Source organism: Orbicella faveolata, unplaced genomic scaffold (genome assembly GCF_042242905.1).
Source record: "Orbicella faveolata isolate gen_17 unplaced genomic scaffold, um_ofav_v1 contig_37, whole genome shotgun sequence".
Lineage (NCBI taxonomy): Eukaryota > Metazoa > Cnidaria > Anthozoa > Scleractinia > Merulinidae > Orbicella > Orbicella faveolata.
Window position 1 is genome coordinate 3,327,501 of NW_028301566.1, and position 20,277 is coordinate 3,347,777.

The following is a 20,277-nucleotide window of genomic DNA, read 5'->3' on the forward strand; positions in this document are numbered from 1 at the left end:
GGAATGTAGCTGCATTTATTTGTTTGTTGTCTATTGCTCATTTCCAATCATCAATGAGAACTGTAATGCTGTAGCACAAGATGAAAACTTCTGATAAGCAAACTGTTCTCTACTTTTAGGTTGTTCTCCTGGGCAAAACCCTGTAACTGCTTATTTGCAAATTTCTCTAAAACCTTAGATTAGCAGGGAAGCACAGAAATTGGATGGAAAGTGTCACATGAGGTTGTGTCCTTAGCTTTTGGTAGGGGTGTAGCTTTGGCAATTTTCCATAAATCAAGGAAAGCACCTTGTCTGAAAGATCCATTGAATAAATATGTAACACTTAGAGCTATCTGTACTGCAGCAAACTTAGTAGCTCTAGCTGGTACGCCATCAGACCCGGCAGCCTTGGTTGGATTTAAACCAATCAGGGCTTTATATACTTCCTCACTGTTAAGCAACCGAAATTGTAAGGTGGAGTCACTGCCATTCACTGCATCAAACAATGGAGCAAGAGACTCAGAACTTCTTTCTTTGTCCGGGTATTTTTATTTTTCTATCAAAACAGAAGGAGCAATGCTAGTAAAATGGGAATTCATGACAAATAAATTTGTAAATTTGGCTGGGCATACGCGGCGGTGCGGAAAAAAAAATTACAGACAAATGTATGGAAAATTATAAACATTTATTGAGCGTCTTCTAGCCAAGTTACACCCTTCAAACCTGGTAAATACAATCTTCCACCTAGTATTTCAACATTGCCATTCACAAATTGTGTAAAATTCGATTTCGCAAAAAGTTATTTGCCACCTGTTCCCCACACAAACACTGTAATTTCTGACCGCTTTGCCTACCCGTCAAGATGGCGTCGAAAATCGTGATGAGGTCCATGTTTTTCTTTTGATTTCCAAGATCTCTCACAAGGTAACAAAGAAAGAAAAAAATCACTGATATCGCCTGAGAAAATAAAAAACGAAAAAATAGCAATGAAAATGAGAATCCGATTATACTTGCTTTGATGATCGGACAAGAAGCCATACGTTCTTTCTAATTGTCTCGGACGGGGATCACCAATAACCTCATGAATGTTTTCAACGGTGTTACATCTCCTCGTGTATTCATTTACCGTTGCGTTTTGCCAGTGGGCTTTGACCTTAACTTAACCTACGGATTAAAACCTCAAGTCAGTGGCATCAAAATTGTCACAAAATTGGCTCATAGCCTCTTTGATTTTCCAAATACATAATTGTTAAAAATCACATTAAGTAGCTGGCTGCACTTAAAAGTGGTCACTCAAATTTCATAAACACACACTAAAGAATCGCCACTGCACCCCGTCAAATTAAGTCTCTTAGACTTTTCAGGTTCTCGATTTCTCTAAAATAATATCTTGAAAAAAGTAACATTGGAAGTTATTTGTTGATATCATTTGTTTCTGGTTTTGTTGATGTCTTTGTCGCTTGTTAATTTTCAGACAATTTTATGTTAATATGATATCATATGACTTTTTTGTCTTTGTTGCTGTTGTCGCAGATAATACTGTCGCTTATCAAGTATTGTTTTCAGGCGCTTGTACAAAAACCGCATAACTGATATATCACAATTGGGAAAGGCTGGATCCAAACTTGAGATCTACACATTGTAAGTATAACTATACCAACGTTGTTATCGCTTATGAAAAAGAAATCAACTTATTTACTATCTAACTAGTCACAAAGTATGGCAGATATCATTACTGGCAAACGTAAAAGCACTACAATTATTAAATGAATTTCTTTTTAACTTAGCGAAAGTAAAGGCTTAACTAGGCAGAACAAGTTTATCTACCGGTCGTCAGAAAGGTATCTATTTCTCAAGCTCGTTAATAATTCATCAATTTTAAACAAAGGAAATCGTGACCATGACGGTGTTGGGATATCTGATCTTAATTGACATGTATTTACGATTTTATTTGTCCGTGCTCTCCTTCGTTTCCATTGGGAAGATACGTCAAGACAGGGAAGATCTGTCAAGACAGTTTTTGACCACATTTACAAACACGTCGAAGTTCGTCGTTTGAGGTTTGGAAATGTGGTCAAACACAGTCTTTCGTGTTTGATTTATTAAAAGACAGCAGGCCAATCTCCATACATTGAAATTCTACCTTAGCTCCGAGGCTTAGGAAAATAATACAAAAGAAATCGCATCAAGGATGAGGGAAAAATAAATAATTCCTCCTGTAATATTCCTCTAAGCCTCTGAGCCTAGTTAGAATATTATTATATGGAGATTGGCCTATTACAACCAAACTGATGGATGCATATTTATTGTTGCTCGTACAATACCTGAAGAATAACGAAAACAGGGAATAATCACAAATCTGGAGCATATGTGTTTACCCAGCATTTTCGTCGCCCGGAGAACTAAACCCTGCAAACCCGTTAAACTATTCTGCAGGAAATCCTACAGCATCGAGTGGTTTTACAGTTAAACCCTCCCCCACCCGAGATCATCATCATCATCATCATCATCATCATAATAATAATATTAATTTACATTGACTGATCAACAGCGCTTTACAACTTAAAATACTACAATAAAATTCAAATTTTTAAAACTAGGTACATGTATATTAATAAAATAAACTATTATAATAATGATAATAAAGTTAATTAGTAATGCTAATAAGAGTGAATAATGACCAGTCCCTATATTATTGATTGCACTAAGAAAAATGTGAAACATCTGAACAAAATGATTTCCAGCTACTACGTAGAATGATTCGGTCGGTTAAAAGATGAAAGAATAAAAGCGGACAAACGAATATCGACAATTATAATCCATCAAATATTTTCGCTCGCGCGCGATTGGTCTAAAAGCGTCACGTGACCGAATATTCCCCAGCTAAAACTGGGGAATTTCCGAGAATATAAACAGTCAAATTAGTAATTCCAAGCGAGCCTTACAATGTATTATTTCATCTTCACTCACCTCCCCCGACTTCAATTTGCATTGGAGAAGGGTTTTCGAAGACATCGTTTAAGAAAAACATCTTATGGGGACGGTCTGACAGACATTTGTACCTGTGAATTAATCGTACGAAACACCAACTTTTTTCTATTGACACTTGCCTTTCAGGTCACTGGATAACAATCAGATTGGTAACCTACCACCAAATGTATTTCAAAACGTATCGATATTTGGATTTCTGTGAGTCTATAAAAATGTATATATAGGCGCTCAGTGATGAGCCCACAGGTGTGAAGAGTTTGGGTTTGTTTTGAAGTCTTTTTCAGTGATTGAATGAGCTGTTCTTTCACTGACCCTCTTCACTCGTTCAGTCAAAAATGGAAATTATGTATCATGGGTTATTTCAGAGTGAAAGTGGCAGACCCACTGGACTCAAAGAACTTCTTGAGACTACGAAATCACTAAGCCAGTACGGCGAACACAGCAAAATGGAACTTACTCAGTTTTAGATCATGCCTTATTATTTGAGTTTGTGACCTTGATCTGACGAAGAGCTAACACTCGAAACATCAGTATGAGTTTGTTGCTGATTGTATAGTGCCTAACGCTTCCTTGACATTGTAATAATTTTGATTTGCTGCCCATCGATCAACTTTGTTTCTAAAGGCAACAATTAAAGCATCTCTATTCATCTATTGGCTCTTTCTCCTGTCTTTATGTTTACAGTGATCTGTCTTTCAACAAACTTCAAGCAATACCAGACAACGTTTTTAGCGGCTTGGGAAATTTATCGGCAATGTGAGTATTGATATGATTTGTGACCCGACAAATAATGAATAAACCTAAAGTCAAAAGAGACTAAAACAACACATGTTATACAGCTGGCGTTTTTTCCAGCTGTATAACAACCGCCGTTGCACGTGATCAGAGCGTGCAGTTGAAGGTGGCCTGATGTTGTCGCTGGAATCTCAGCGGGAAACAGAATTTGTTTTGCGGGAATTTGTCTTGCCATATAACAAATCACGTAATGACTGGTCCCTTGAGCAACAGGGAATTGTCTCCCTCGAATCTCAATGTTTGAGATTCGAGGGAAACTCAAAATTTGTTGCGAGAATCTCAATGTTAGAGATTCGAGGGAAACAAAATTCACTGCTCCCCTCGGGACCAGTCATTAAGTGTTAATTATTTTCATCATATTAACGTTTCACAGATCACTCGTGCAATAAGATCTTCAGTTTGATCTTTAGATTTTTCTCTTTTTCCTGTTTCGGAGTTAAGTCATTCTTAGCTAGGTGGTCGTTACGCTTTATGAAACTAAAGCGGTTGAATATATGTTAACTCATTAAACTTATCTTGAATGAAAACGTTCTTTGGTAAGTAATTTAAAAAAGTAAGCTTTCGGCTACCAGTCTTAAGTCTTTGAAAACGTTTTTAAAGCTTACGTTTCACTGAAACGTTTGACCAGAAAACGTTCTTATGCAAGATAATTTGCAATCCTGGTTACTCCTCCATTTTTAAATATAAACTAAAACATTTTTTTGTTGAAACCTTAATAACCATATCTGTAAAACCATAATTTCGTGCAAAACACTCTGCACAAGAATTGTTTTATAATTTTCTTTTTCTTCAAAGGTACTTAAGCTTCAACAACATCGCCGAAATCAACAACCGCTCATTTGCTGGACTCAAAAACCTACTTGTTCTGTAAGTTAATTTAATCAGTGAGCCACGATCAAAGAGTTCGACCTTGCCGTCAACAATATTTGGAAACTAGTCCAAAGCATACCGGCCATCCGTTTCATATTCCTAAAATACAGTATAGGAAGGTTGAAGTCCTACTTTATAACTCTACCTGTAAGGCAATCACGCGATCAAATTAACAACAACTATATACAATATCTTAGTAACCTTTATTGTTTGCCGGAAATAGCAAAGCCACATCGAGATGAGGGGCAACCGAAGGCGCACCCCGAAACGATGCGGCCCGCGGGGTGGGTGGGTGGGTAAATAACTAAGCTAAAACGCTGTCTGAATAGAGCTGATGAGCTATCATATGATCAAGCAATAATGTTCATGAGCGAGTTAATGATTAACCTACTTCATAAATTATGCCGCTATTGGTCAAATCCAATACCATACATTTACTTTCAGTAAAATGGCTCTTTCATTCAATCTTGAACCGAATTAAGTGAGCATTGCCCCATTGTCAATGGCTTAAAAAGCCAAATCTCTAACGGGACTCGAAACCATGGATGATGACCTCCTCAATACCGGTGCGTTACTCCCCAAGTTAAACCCGTTGAGCTGTGTAGGGAGTAGGTTAATAATAGACCCTAAAATCTTCAATGTTGAATGTCCTCAATGTTGAGGTTTTTTGGTGATATATTAAAAATGAGCGCTGACCTTTCCAGGGACCTTACGAATATACTTGCAATTAGTAGAATTCTACTAGTATATTTAGTCTAATGCCAATGCTGTAATCTGATTGGCTGAACCATTGCGCACTATTTAAACAATAGAGTGTTTCTGTCGAGGAACTATCGGCTGACAGTTGCCCCGCGGAAATTTGATGTTCTTTAAACAAATATGCTAGTTTTAAGGTGGCTGAACACAGTTTTTGATACCTGTGTTTCATTCACCTTTTTCTCTAAAACCCTTGACCTCGCAGTCGCCAAAAATGACAGCAAGCAAGTTAACAACACAAACTTTGGTTTTTTGATGGTTAAGCTGACGTATGTGCCGTTGCCATGGCAACATGAACAAAACTAAACAGACCTTTAAAATTGTTTTTGTTTATTTGTAGAAAATCTAGTCATTAGATTTTCTTTATAATTTGCATGCAACAAGCTTGTAACGATTCTCACAGGTTAACACCATTTTGCTAATAATTTAACAGAGAGATCTTTAATTATCCCTTGTTGAAGGTTCACTGAAATATCTAGAATTTCCTTTATTAAAGGTCAATTATTTTCAATACTCCAGTTACTTATTTCCTAAAGTGTTTTCGTGCCACATTTCGTGAAATTCTAATGAGTGGTTCTCGAGAAATTGGCATATTTCCGAGAGTGCAAATTTTCGTTGAATCGCAATTTTTTTACTTACTACGCATGCGCTGCATTTAAGGCCGGTGCGTACTAAATACAGAAGTTTTTGCGCCGGGTTAGGACCATGCGGAAAAAGTAGATCTTTGCAAGGGTTGTTGGGATCCACAAAGAAAAATGGGGGTAGCCAGGCATTTTTTCGAGATAATTAGCCTTGAATCTCAGCAAAAATGCTGACATCAGCATTTTTCTGAAAAAGAAGGAAAGAATATTTCTTTACAGATTTCCTTAGAATCCGCCTCTACATACAGAAAAGCAAACACATTTATAAAGATCTTAAAACTCCGTGGTAAATGGTAGCATAAAAACCTTTTTTGGTATGTTTTTAATAACAAAATCGTTGCAACAGCGCTTTTGGCGTCTCCGACAGCCTTCCTCTGGTTCAGCAAAAATACAGTCTAAATACCTTTTGCTCACAACCAGAAACTAATTACGTGTTGAATAGGCTTACCACTTCCATTTCATAATATAAAATGTAGGGGTAACCACGCGTTTTATAACGTTATTCATTTTTTTTGAAACTTTTTACGGTGCCCGTTACACTTTTTCCTGTCACGTCCCCAGTAAGTAAAACATTTGGGTATCTCGCCCTTGTTTTGCGCGCGCACTACGCCACCTGCAGGTACATGTTCACAGTTGGATATCAGTATAATTTTCGACAGATAACAGCTAGTTTTTCAGCTGGAAGACATTAACAGTCAGTGGTTAGCGATATGCTGCTATTCTGGTGTTCCTGGTTTAAGTACCGGTTCATTAAACTTGATTTGATCACAGTAGGAAAATTTTACTTTCATTTTAGTCGTGTACTTGGTGGCGTAGTTGATTGCGTCAATGTCAAGCCAGCGCGCGCGTGGCACTTAAACATGCCTTGCGTGATGCGCAGAACGTGTGCGCACTAACAAAAGTAGGCACCTTCCTTAACTGGGTTCTTTCGGTAACAAAGAAAAAGCTAAGAATTGCTGGGTTCTTTGCATCGTTACCTTGTCTAACATATCTTTGTGATAAAAGACTTAAGTCGTCAATACACTGCGTTCAATTATAGAGAAAAATAGCACAGATACTGCGGGTGTTGAATAAATAAAATGATCGCCCTATTGACGGCATGTTTGTTTTTTGCAATCCTTGTGCGCGCGCTGAATTGCATCAGCAAAAGCTCGCGTGAAAACTGTGTTCGGCCACCTTAGGAACATCAAATTTTCCAAGGTGTAACTATCAGACCGATAGTTCCGAGACATAAACAATCTGTTGTCTTCATTTTTCACCACTAAATTTTCTTCCGTGAGCCAGTTCAAAAATCATATTGAATTATTTTCAACTTTTTTTTTAGATGGAAACCGTGAAAACCAAATGTAAAATTTGAAAAACAAAAAAACAAAAACCCTTGTAATACAATTTAAATTGGTTATTTTCTATAAGTCCGCTTGTTTACAGAAATATTTTCACGGACGAATACTATCCATCCGGATATTTTCCGTGGACGGGCACTATGGGCTGATAGTGTCTCTTCGCGAATGGACACTATCGCGTCACGTGATCAATTTAAACCAATGAGAATTGGAGAAAATTTAGTAGTGAACTATAATTAGACAACGAGGATCTATCGGCTGATAGTTGCCCCGCGGAAATTTGATGTTCATAAAACAAATATTTGCCCGAGAAGCGAAGCTTCGAGAGGGCAAATATGCTAGTTTTAAGAACATCAAATTTCCAAGGGGCAACTATCAGACCGATAATTCCGAGACATAAACCCTCTATTGTCTTTATGGTTCACCACTAAATTTTCTTCCGCGCGCCAGTTCAAAAAATCGTATTGAATTATCTTTCGGGAATTTTCCTCGGTCGGGCACTGTGGGCTGATAGTGTCTTTCTGCGGACGAACACTATCGCGTCACGTGATCAATTTAAACCAATAAGAATCGGAGAAAATTTAGTGATGAACTATAACAGCGAGTAGTGTGCAGTGGCTTGGCGTGGTCGACAAAATGTCAACGTTTCCTCGTTTCTCCGAAGTTTTGAGAGAACATTTAGAAACAAATGAATAATCAAATTCCTGAGAATACATTAAAAACGCTCGAAATTTTTGAAAGAAACTGAGAGGCTCGCGGACACAACTACAAATGTCAAATTCACAATTCAGTCAGCACGAATTCTCAAAAGTGTGAAGTTTAATCCTAAGACCAAAATTAATAGGAATCGTTATTTGAAGCAAATTTCAGTTAGAATTCTGCTAAAACAATTAGATTATTCGCTCTCGATATCTATGAGGCGATAGTTGATTCGGCCTTCCGCCTCATCAACTATCACCTCATAGAAATTTCGAGCTCATAATCTAATTGTAAAATAGATCAAGTGAAACTTAATGTCTATTAATACCTCTTCCTTATTTGCCCATCTATACATTTAAAATCTTAAGTCATTATTTTGTTTTTTCACAGGGCGCTGATTAAAAACAACTTGACATGTATCCCGAATGGCGCTTTTGCCGAAACCTCTTTGCAATCTTTGTAAGCAAAATAAATAAAACAAAATTTTATCAGAGATGATAAACATACGAAATAAATATTTGTACAAGTAGTCTATTTTTTATACCTTTTTCTGAGGGTATAACTTATATATCAGAACCGCAGTAATAAGCTGGGCAACGACGACAACTCTTATGTCGTTAAATTGTGATGTTTACTTTAACTAGCTTACAGTGTAAGTCAATGTAACTACGCTATTCGATTCATTACATATTTGCCATATCTGTCTTTTGTTACTTTCAGTAATTGATGAGCAACTTCACTTGTTCGTAGGTTCCTCCATAGCAATGCAATCAAACATATAGACGAAAAAGGTTTTACAAGACTCAGCAATCTTAATTTGTTGTAAGTAATTTTGTAATTTAAATAAAAACGTTTGAATTTAACGCGTTTAGACTCAACCGAATGGCCAGGATTTTTACTGGAAAAACATCTCCGCTATTTTTCGTTGCATTTCTGCTAATACCACAAACCTGTATGAACTACCGGGGCAAAATGTGGAATTGAAGGATTTTGACAGAATATGGACCACATTTTAAACTGTTGGACATTGCAACTCTCGAAAACATCTGAATATGATAATATATTGGAAAGTAATTAAAAGAAATAATCCAATTTTATGTAGTAAAATCAGGTATTTTCATGCATTACTCTCTCAAAGTAAAACTACATTGAACTTTATAAAATAACTGAGTGCTACGCGCGCTCTCATTGGTCGATAGGCGTGTTTAGATCGGAGTAGGTAAACACTGTTGTGAAGTTTTAGGTTCGCGCGTAGTTTTGAGAATTATTTCACAAAAGCAAAAGAACACTTTTTCCGTGTTTACATAGCCTCATCTAGACACTCGGAGGGTTGGGAGAATTCTCGAAAGTTACGCAAACCCTTGACTACGTCGCGTTTGCATAACAGTCTCGAATTCTCCCAACCCTCTTTGAGTTTAGATGAGGCTACGTACAAATGGAAAAAGTGCTTTAATGCTTAAATAACATATAGCATCGATTAATTAACGAAAGTTGGTTTACATTTCTAGCAACATTATTACCGATTCCTTTTCAGAACATTATTTGATAATCCGTTGGAATATTTACAAGATAGGATATTTGATGAGATGTCGCCCGATGCGAACGTGTAAGTAAAATAACTACTACACTAGTTAACACTCGGACCTACGCGCAAACTCAAATGCCCACCGTGGTACAACGGGGCTGGATGGAACCCTTTCCTAGTTTTTCGTTGAAATGGGACACATCTAAATTATTTTGCGTTTTACACTCCACCATTTTGGATTTTATTATTTTCTCCGGAAGTCGGAGAATATAGTACATTGATGGGAAATTATCCAAAAATGGTAATACAATGATAAAAGTTGCTAGGTCTGCACAAGAGATTAATCTCTTGGTGTGCAATATTGCTCAAGAAAACTGAAAAGAACGAAGAATTGTTTAAAAAAAACGCGATATTCACATGATGCAGTGGCTATGGAAATGTCAGATGACATGGAGAGACATGTCAAAATCTCGGCGAGTAATGTATGAACCTGGCCCCTCACCGTTTCAACCTTTGATTAAAAAAAAACTCAGCTTTTTAACTGAAAATTTTCTTGGAACAATTTGGCATGACATGCCATTGTACAAGAAACTGACTCCACAGGTAACCCGCGTTATTTGACAGGAATGTTTTTTTTTTAACTGAATATTGATAAAATAGCAATATTTTAACTTTCTCTGGTAAGTCCTTAAACACTAAAATGAAGTTCAAATGAATTTTGAATGACATGAAATTCAGTAGATAAATAACTATGTAAGCAAGGGTCTAGAATTCATAACAATCACAACCAATGAATTGAGCAATTGTCTCCAGTTGTAGCATAAAAATTGGACGCGTATTTATAACAATAAAATGATTTTTAGGTCTATAACATGCAACAAGCTTCGCCAGCTACCTCGAGGGAAATACTCGTCAATGACTCTGTAAGTAGATGTCAGAAGTGCGTTGGTAGCTAGATTGTTGCAGGCCAAATACAGCAGCAGTAGGACACGTTCCATATATCATTATTCTAACATGGCTCAGCTTTCAGGACAAACTTCTATATTTGGTGGTGTTTTCTCTGTATCCAAGTCTCTTTTGGGCGTGGAGGGACAAAAGCAGCTTCAAAAGTTCGCAACATTAAATTGTCCCGAAAGCTTCGGAACCATGTTAGAAAATTGATATATCGAATGTGGTCTTGGTGAGATGTTTTCGTTATCTAGGAATTAATTGTCTACTGAAGTAACAAAAGATACTCTATTACACATACAAAATGATTAAATAGAAGTTTGTTCAAAAATTATAAATATTTCATTCAAATTTCAGCAAGGATGCAAAGTTGTTTCGTTTCGGCCGATAATATGGTACAGCAATTGACAACTGATTGTTTACATTTTTGTGGAACATGAAACAGATCACGTGTTCATTTTACAACAAATGGGTGATACAACTCACTTTGACGTACAAAGGCCAAATGGTCGGAAGACAGCATTTTGATCGTGAAAGAAACGCTAAATGTGTAATACATGGAGTACAAGCTGCATTTAAGCGGCAACGGGAGGCTAATTTGTTACCGTTAGAATCGTGTTAATTGTCGCATTTTCTATCCACTTAGTGAATGTGCTCCTTCAAAATCGTTTTACGTGCTATTATTTGGTGATCACGTCTTTTATACAAGCGGTCTTAGACGTTCAGGCTTCGTGTGTCGTCGCTGCAGACCTGGACCTTACGTCAAATGCTTTAACTGCAGTCTTTGCGCAGCTGGATTGTATAACGATATCGATGGCCTTTATGGCTCATGTCTTCTGTGTCCTGCAGGTAACATAGAGTACTATCGAGTATTATGGCCAACAAGCATCCGTCGCAGTTTGGACAGGCCACGTGATCTAAAGCAGGGCCTTCTCGCATATACCCTGCAAGACAGAGATTCCCTTCTCTTTTTGCTCTCTGAAAGACGAGAGAGAATTTAATTAGCCGCCGTTCACAATCAGGCGCGAATAAATTAAACATACAGGCTTTTGACAAGTTTTAAAACTCCAGTCATGCTTGACGTTTACTAGTCTCCTCCGCAGCCGTTTCTGGGGATGTCACGCAACGTTCCCCCCAAAGAAACAGCTGCTCACATCCGAACCACATTCTTTTCCTTTTGTGTTTGTGGTTTGTTTGCGCTCTGTTGAACAGACCAATCACATAATAGCAAAGTATGAATGACGTAAGCTTTCGCGCGAAAAGGTCTGCGGTGCGAACATGCGAGGGATTTCTGGCTTTTGTTTCACGCCGCACGTCACCAAAAATACGCGTTTTTCGCAGGCTACGATCATGACGGACGAAAAAAAATGTAAATGAAAGCCCTAAGTACAAGTGTTTCGTGTGTTTATCAGTATGCTCAGCTAATGAGAGAATGTATATTTTCTCGAAATGTCCAATTGTAAGCGTCAATCAAGGGCTAAACACTTCCTACAATTGTAATCAGGAGGAAAGAGCAGCATTCATAACTCTCTCTCAACGAATCGAGCGAAGCTACTTGATTTCCTGGTTCCTTTATTAAGTTAAAATAGATATCGTCCTTCTCGACAATAATTTTTTGAGTTGAAAGCTTCTAATAATTAGCTTGAACTTTGAGCGTCTCCGGTATTTTTCGGCGTCCCTAAACAAAAGCCGGAAATCTGTATGTTCATTTGTGACATCTCCCACGACGGGATACAAAGATAAAAAAACATTCTCCGATTGGACGAGTTTCAAAGGGCGAATTTGACGCGAAAACGTTCTTGAAAATGGAACGGAAGCGGTGATTGGCTAATTTCGTGAAAGGAATGTTGTTCGAATGTGATCAGCCGTTTCTTTGGGGGAGTGTTTCGTGACATCCCAAAAAACGGCTGCGGAGGAGACTAGACGTTTACAAGACTGCCAACAATATCGGCTGTCTTGTGATTGGTTACAAATTGCAATTTTCCGCTACACTGAGATGGGATGGTCACGTATGCATCAAAATTCAAAAGTTTGTCCGATGAATAACTGGCAATCTCTTATTTCTAGCTGTTCACAACGTTCCATCAACTACTGCTGCACGTTAATTCACCCTTGTTTAATAAGCTTCATTTAGAATGCATATACACAAATACATCTAAAATAGTAAAAACAAAAAAGAAATAGAAAGACAGGAGAATAATTACCACAAGGGAAAGCGCGAACGAGACGAGAGTATCTATGCGATGCGCAATATTTGCTCTTAAAGAAGCTTGATGTGAGTCCAAAGTAAGAAATTAACCGTGAAAAAGTCAGAACACAAGTACAGTCAGAAGTCGTCGCCATAATGCTGACGCAGTTCGTGCACGCACGACAGGATATCGCGGGGCTATTATTATTTCTCGATAAGCAAAAAAGAAGAGGTATCTGTCTTGCGGGGTATCTCGCATGCAATAGAGCCGATAGGTTAGTGATGTCATTTAAGGGTCCATCGAATGTCCCGAGAACACCACAAAGGTTACATTTAGAGATATACTGTAATGGACGCTGCTATACTGACCTACATAAAGCTACAATGACAACTATTCAGCTTTAATGCTACTGGCGTTCTATCACGAATTCCGTTCTCTGATTGGCTACGCTTCTCACTATCTATTCTGTGATAGGTAGTGAGTAGCGTAGCAGTGTGCCCTTGTTAGCAAAATGACGCTCTCGATTTCTATGCGTGATAGTTGACTCGGACTGTGTCCTCGTAAACTATCACGCGATAGAAATCTCGAGCTCATTATCGAATTGTTTAATATACACAATATTCAGCTCTATGAGCAATATTCAGCTATATATACATTTATATATGTCTTTTTCGCGTAATTCAGAAAACAGTTAAATCATTTTTCTTATCGATCACATGCATGAATCACTCAAATAGTTTTTCATATGTTAGCTTTCATGTAGAATAATGCAGAAACAGAGGCGAAAACATGCTAACAATCAAAACTTCGCGATCTCACCCTACTAGTAGTTTATTCTTTCTAAGCCATACTAAGATACATTGTTGCTGTCTCAACAGGAGGTTTCTATCAAGACCAAATGGGGCAAGTTGACTGCAAACGATGCAGTAATGGTACTTTTGTCGCCGAAAAAGATCGTCCTGCTACAAGTGCCGTTAGCTGCCTGGCATGCCCATATGGTAGGGAATGTGTTTCTGGTTCGGCTGTTTATATTACAACAGCGATTTTCACTTGTCAAGGAGAGTCGAACGTAATTCGCATTTTCTCAGGTTTTGCATGAGTACATGTAAGTTCTTCGAGTAGTCAACATCGGTTCACTATACTGTAATTTGTGATTGACCCAAATGTTATACACATAGGATGCCATTTTGCTTTAGAATAAATCAAATACCGAATGCCGTTCACTTAATGGCTATTCTGCTCAAAATCGATACTGTAGTAGATAGTGAGTAGCCCGTCAGTGTCCGGTTGTTAACAAAAAGGCCGCTGCTTCGTTATATTTACGATGTGACAGTGAAGAGGATTTAGATAATTTACTAGTTAAGCTTAAAGGACTTGTAGACTTACACGAGACGGCACACTAGACTAGTCTCTTACACTAGACTATTAGCTGTCGATTTCTATGGGTGATAGGTGACTCGCAATGCGCCCTAGTCAACTATTACGATTGAATTCTCGACCTCATAATCTAATTGTTAAATGTAATTGACTCAGATTTGTTCACACTTATAATTTTAAAATGTATTCATTTTCTTTCATCAGGAACTCTATCGAATGAGACCGCTGGTTATCGTGCATGCAGATGCCTGCGCAATTTATATCGCTTGGATCGTTTTGGAGCCTGTTCAGCATGTCCCGCCTATGGTTTTGTTTGTGAGAACGATACAGCAATACTTGTGCCTGATTACTTCTGGAAATGGTCTGACCAAACTCTGAAGGAGCGTTATGAGAGCTTTGTTAAGAACATCTACTCTTTAGGGCCTGAATACAACAACAACTTTTCCACGTTTACGTCTTCACTAGCAAAACCAATAAAATGTCCTCATGCCAATTCCTGCAAGGGAGGGATTAACTCAGAATGCCAAAAAGGACACAAAGGGATCTTGTGTGCCTCTTGTACTAACGGCTTTTACCTCCGATTTAACACCTGCCTTAAATGTCCACGGTTAACCGTGACTATAATCTCATCCATCTTGGTGGTTGTACTCTTTGTTGCTGTGTTTCTGATGGTTCTTTGGGGAGACTCAAAGCAGACTGGGAATGATCGAACCATTGCAGATATCATCATGTCCTGCTTTAAAATAGTGATTGGATTTTACCAAGTTATTGCTGGTATCTTCTCGGCGTTGGCGAGAGTTCGATGGCCGGTAGCTCTGATCTCTATGGAAAAATGTCTCAACTTGTTTGAAGGAAATATTTTGCAGTTTGCTCCATTAAGCTGCATTCATTCTGGATTTCGACTAGATCACTTTGTGAAATTCTTAGGGGTCATCTCTCTGAATGTCTTCTTTGTTTGCATGATTCTTCTTTACCTTTTCCTTAAAAAGAGATACATCAAAAACAAGGTGGATTGTCTTGATAGCGAGAAACTACGAGCCATTTCGAGTTTGAAGAAATCATGCTATCGGAACATTTTTCTGCTTTTGCTGACTTCTTATCCAACAACAAGTAAAACAATTATCCAAACTTTGCCTCTTCCTGGTGCATGTGTGGAGACATGCTTCACAGATGAAAAGAGTCAGTGCAATTTCTACCTGAGAGCGGACTACTCCATACAATGTTTTACTCCTCGTCACAACTTTTTCTGGCCCATTGCTGCTGTGTTTGCATTTTATCCTTTGGGATTTCCTCTTCTGGTGTTGTTTCTCATGTACAAATACCGTGAGTCACAGGAAGAAGAAGAAATATCTTTTGGCTTACGAGTTTTCTTTGAAAACTACAAGAAGAAATTTTGGTTTTGGGAGATAACAGAGATGTATCGTAAGCTGATTCTTATTTCACTGGTGTTTCTCTTTGGATCTGAAAGTCTTTCTCAAATTAGCTTCACTATGCTGACAGTGAGCGCATTTGGAGTGGCGTACACCTTCTTTCGACCAATAAAAGGAAAGTTTGAAGATCGACTGCAAACGTTTGTGCTGTGGGTCATTTTCTTTGATGTTTGCCTTGGTGTAGTATATACAAACTGGAGACCAGACCACCAGGACCAGATGGAGAACGACTCCGTCGTTTTGAATGTCATTTTTGTGCTCCTTAACGCCTCTGTGTTGTTATTTGCCATTGGTAAGTACATGGGCTAAAGTGGTATTCTTACTAGACTTTGTTAGTATTCTTTAGGTACCTTTCACTTTCTTTGTCGGTTTTGACTATGTTTGAACCAGTTTTCGTGTGTTTTTTTTATACATTTTTTTAATGATGTAATCCAAGATGAGGAAATATAAGAAGATGGCGACCGTTCCTGAATAATAATTATGACGTTGTTTCCACGTTATATATGGGTAATTAGGGAGTTTAAGTAACCACGAAGGCAACGGCGAGAAAAACGTCGATTAACAAAATGACTTTATATTTTAATTACGAATCTCAAGATACTCTAAAGTCATTAAGTTTTTTTCTCACTGTCAAAACCATTACGAGTCTGTATCTGGGACACAGCGATAATCTTGAAATCAAAAGTTCAAAAAATAAGCCTTTGTGGTTCACGTTCTCCAGACAATGCAGAATTCGGTCATTTCACGTTGTTGTGTTGCAGAGGACGACAAGGAAATGTACCATGAATCATAATGTCATCCGTGCACAGCTCCCGGGGAAGGGACTACTGTATAACAAGAAAAGATTTTGAAAAGAACCTCTAAGACGTACCAAGATCTTGTTTTGTGGGCATTGCTTGAAATGTTTTTCCCCCCTAAGAGGTGCTTAGTCCTTTTCGCTCCGACCGAGGCATAGGGCCACCGCTGCACCTTTCCATCGGACAAGGTTTTCTGCAGACCCTTTCACTTGATTCCATGTCATCCCAAGTCCTCATCCTTCTTCTCTACAGTCCTCCTCCATGACTTCTTCGGTATGCCTTTCCTACTAGCCCCATGAATGTTCCACTCAAGGGACAGTTGGGTACATGTTGGTGGCAGGTTTCCTCAGAGTGTGGCCAATCCATCTCCATTTCCGATGGTGATTTCAATTCTCTCCTGCCTGGTGCGCTGCCACAACTCCTCACTGGAGATCTTCCCTGGCCACCACACCCCTAAGATGTACCGGTGCCTCCGGTTGATGAAGGTCTGGATTTGGGCGTTGATCTTCTTTGTTAGTCTCCAGATCTCGGAACCATAAAGCAGAACCGACTTCACATTGCAATTGAAGATCCTCGTCACAGAGAGATGAACTTTGATCTCCATATTGGTCTTAAAATGGAGAAGGCAGCATGTGACTTCCTGCACCTAACCTCAACATCTTCCTCAGTGTCGCCAGTGGTTATAAGGCCTCCCACGTATGTGAAGGCTGTTACCCGCACCAGGATCACTCAAGTCCAGCTGATGTTGCCAGTGTTTGCTGGGGGACCGAATTCTCATCTCCTTGGTTTTGGTTGCATTTACCTTGAGCCCGACCCTTGCAGCTTGTGCTTGTGGTGCCTCGAACTTCTGACGCATGTGGGCGATCTTCTAGCTCAGCAAAACCATGTCGTCCACAATGTCCAAGTCCTATAACGTCCGCAGTAGGGTAAGTTGGATCCTGTCTCATTATCACCAAGGATGTGACGAGATACCCAATCTAGCGCGACGAGGAAGAGAAGGGAGCTGAGCAGGCATCCCTGGCGGACTCCATTACTCCATAACTCATGCTCAAGACCCTTGCTGGGAAGCCATCGTAAAAGACCCGGATCATCCTCACGATTTTTCTCAGGGATTCCGTAGTGCTGCAAGATCTTCCAAAGCACCTCCCAATCCAAAGGATCAAAGGACTTTCCAAAGTCTACAAAAAGCAGATATAGCCCAGTGTTCCATTCCAAGGTCTGCTCCACGATAATCCTCAGTGTAGCAGTCTGTTCACAGCAGGATAGCGAAATGCTGCTGGCTTATCCCGAATTCTGTCATCAAGAGAATCCTTCATCCTTTCTAGAATGATCTTCCAAAGAACTTTGCTTTCAACAGAGAGGAGCAAGATGCCTCTTCAGTTCTTATACGGGGACAGAACTCCATTCTTGGGATGTTTACCCCTAAGAGGTACCAATTCCAAACAACACATTATCTCGATGCCATATTTTTCTCTGCTCAACACCCTAAGATACCTCAAAAGCTTCCGCTGTGGACCTTTTGAGGCTTAAACCCTACGAGGTACCAAAACTGGGTTTTTAAACTCTAAAAGGTACGAAGAGCACCCCGTCCTTTTTATATAGGAGTCCCCTTCCGTAGGCACAGCCATTGTTCTGCTCATTAAACATTATATCCTAACTTGTAAATCAAACAAACCTTCAGAATGTTTAATCATTGTTACATTGTTGGGCATCGAACTCCCAACTTATCCTTTACATTTACTGTAATTTTGGTCCTGTTTGTGTCCAAAACCAAGGTGTCAACAGAAATCGTAGAGGGGTCTGTTAAGAGGGCTGGCCAGCAAACGCTTTATCTGTATAGGGTTAAAATAACCTAAAACGTTTGGAGGGTATGTTAATCTCATTGCTCCGATAACTGATTAATTGTACGTACATAAAAGTAAAAAAAAGATAATGATAAAAAGTAAAGGTGAAAGGGTAACCATCGTTTCCAATTAAAGCACTAAAGGTATCACGTTATGTTGTACCAACAAGAGGCCCTGCAAATATATTATTATTACTATTTTTTCTACTTTTTTTGCCAGGTGAAGGTTTACTTCATGTGAGATTGTTTTGGAAAAAAGTTTCTTCGTGTCCAATGCAATGCTTCAGTTTTCTTCTCCGAGGAATTGTGCTTCTCAAAAATAAAGTGACCCGAATGTTCCACAGATTTTCAGCGGCAAGGACAGAACCACTGGATGCCCAGGCATACTTAATTCAAGACTACACTTAATGGACAGTTTATAATCATTTTCTTTGTTATGGTCTTTAAAACCCTTAGAGTAGGTCTTGGCAATATTTGGCTAATTTGGTATACATTAAGTCAATTGCAGTTTAATAATTAATCAAATAATCGTTTGATTGATCGATCTACGTATAATCATTTTGTCGAAGAAAATATTCCTCACAGAATGTTAAGTGCAGAAAATGATTCGTGCTTTCAGTAGCAAGAACGGAATATTTAATCCTTAACAATGATTTAACCATTAAAATTTCTTTGCATTGCTTATACGAGCCATATAACAATCAAGTGACGTGAAGTGTTTAGTGCTTCAAAATTGCTAAAAAGGTGTTTTCAGTTGCTGCATGATCGAATCAACATGTTTAATGTTCATTGGTATACTGTATTACTTGTTTAGCTGATAATACTGTTACGCATTTTACGTTAGCTGGGTTCGAGTGTGCAAATGTTCATCACAAGGGCCTTTTTGTCCCTTGCTTGTGCACCTTCCCGCAGTGAATTTGCAACTGATATCTCTGAATTCAAAGAGAATTATTTGGTCTTTACAGCAGTTCATTGTTATGGCTATTAAAATATTGGTAATACCATAACGTCAGTTTTTGTAGCATTACTGTCTAGAATGTGGAAGATAGCAACTTAATTTGACCAGACGATGATTATTCTTGCAGTGGTTCCCCGTCGGGTCTTTCAAACATTCTCATTTTCTTAAAAAATGTCTCTCTTTGCATCACATGTGACTTATGGCTTGCGTTCATAGTCACCTTCGTTTCACTGTTCATGAACAAAAATTAAACATTTAATTTGGGAATGTTAAATGTCATTCAAGCATGACGAATCAGTTCTCTGTACCTACCTTGCAATATTTGCCGTGTCAATGTGCTTTTCAATTTCATTATATGTACATAAGTGCGATTCGTTTATTGACCTAAGTTGGCCTTGCAAAGTTTTGTGTCAGGTGTAAGAGCTGAGTTTGAGAAAAATAAAAAGATAATGTATTCTCATATTTCGAACACATGAATTATTATATAGGAGCATATATACAGATGCATGATAGTACTGGTAGATTTTATTATCAAGAGATTATCGTTGTCATAAAAGCCCATACCAAGGCCCAGTTCAGACGTCGTGCTTTTGCCGTGCCGAACTAAATTCAGGATTTAAGTTCGACAAAAGCACGGCAGAAGCACGGCGTCTGAATCAAACTTTTGCATTAAGTTCGGCAAGCTCTGCCGTGCTACACGACTCTGGCACGGCAGTGACCGGGGGGGTACTTTGGGAATTTCTTGGTGGGGATGTGCCGCTGGGACCCTGGAACCCTTAGTCTATACCAGAGCTAGTTCAGCTGAATTTCACTAACCTATACTAGAGTGAACTCCCCAAATACCCCCCATCTATCGACACTGTTGAGGCTGATTTGCGTAAATTTAAACTTGCCGGTTTGATTTTTTTATATTTTTGAGTGGCAATTCCTGGTTTCCTTAGTCTAGATAAAATCTTCAACCAACCAGTCAGGTTTGTGAAAAATGATACCCTATTCTAGACCCAAACGCTCTGATTTACAGACCCTATCCTAGAGTAAACTGCTTGAAAACCATACCCTTCACAGTGGCACATACCTATATAGCCCATATATGGCAGTTCAGAGGTCGTGCTTTTGCCACGCTATACAAAATTCAT

The 20,277-nt window shown here is 38.7% G+C and overlaps 1 protein-coding gene across 1 annotated transcript in view; it reads left to right on the forward strand.

Annotated features, from left to right (window-relative positions):
• Positions 1–19,601, forward strand: part of LOC110043831 (uncharacterized) — a 40,486-nt gene extending 20,885 nt beyond the window's left edge. Inside the window, exons 11-22 of the mRNA XM_089275635.1 lie at positions 1,546–1,620; positions 3,097–3,168; positions 3,655–3,726; positions 4,561–4,632; positions 8,465–8,533; positions 8,825–8,896; positions 9,609–9,680; positions 10,463–10,522; positions 11,194–11,396; positions 13,615–13,734; positions 14,318–15,835; positions 18,404–19,601. Of these exons, the coding sequence (XP_089131761.1) occupies positions 1,546–1,620; positions 3,097–3,168; positions 3,655–3,726; positions 4,561–4,632; positions 8,465–8,533; positions 8,825–8,896; positions 9,609–9,680; positions 10,463–10,522; positions 11,194–11,396; positions 13,615–13,734; positions 14,318–15,835; positions 18,404–18,591 (2,593 nt within the window). The 3' untranslated portion in view covers positions 18,592–19,601. The remainder of the gene's footprint in view (positions 1–1,545; positions 1,621–3,096; positions 3,169–3,654; positions 3,727–4,560; positions 4,633–8,464; positions 8,534–8,824; positions 8,897–9,608; positions 9,681–10,462; positions 10,523–11,193; positions 11,397–13,614; positions 13,735–14,317; positions 15,836–18,403) is intronic.
• Positions 19,602–20,277: the final 676 nt, after the last annotated feature.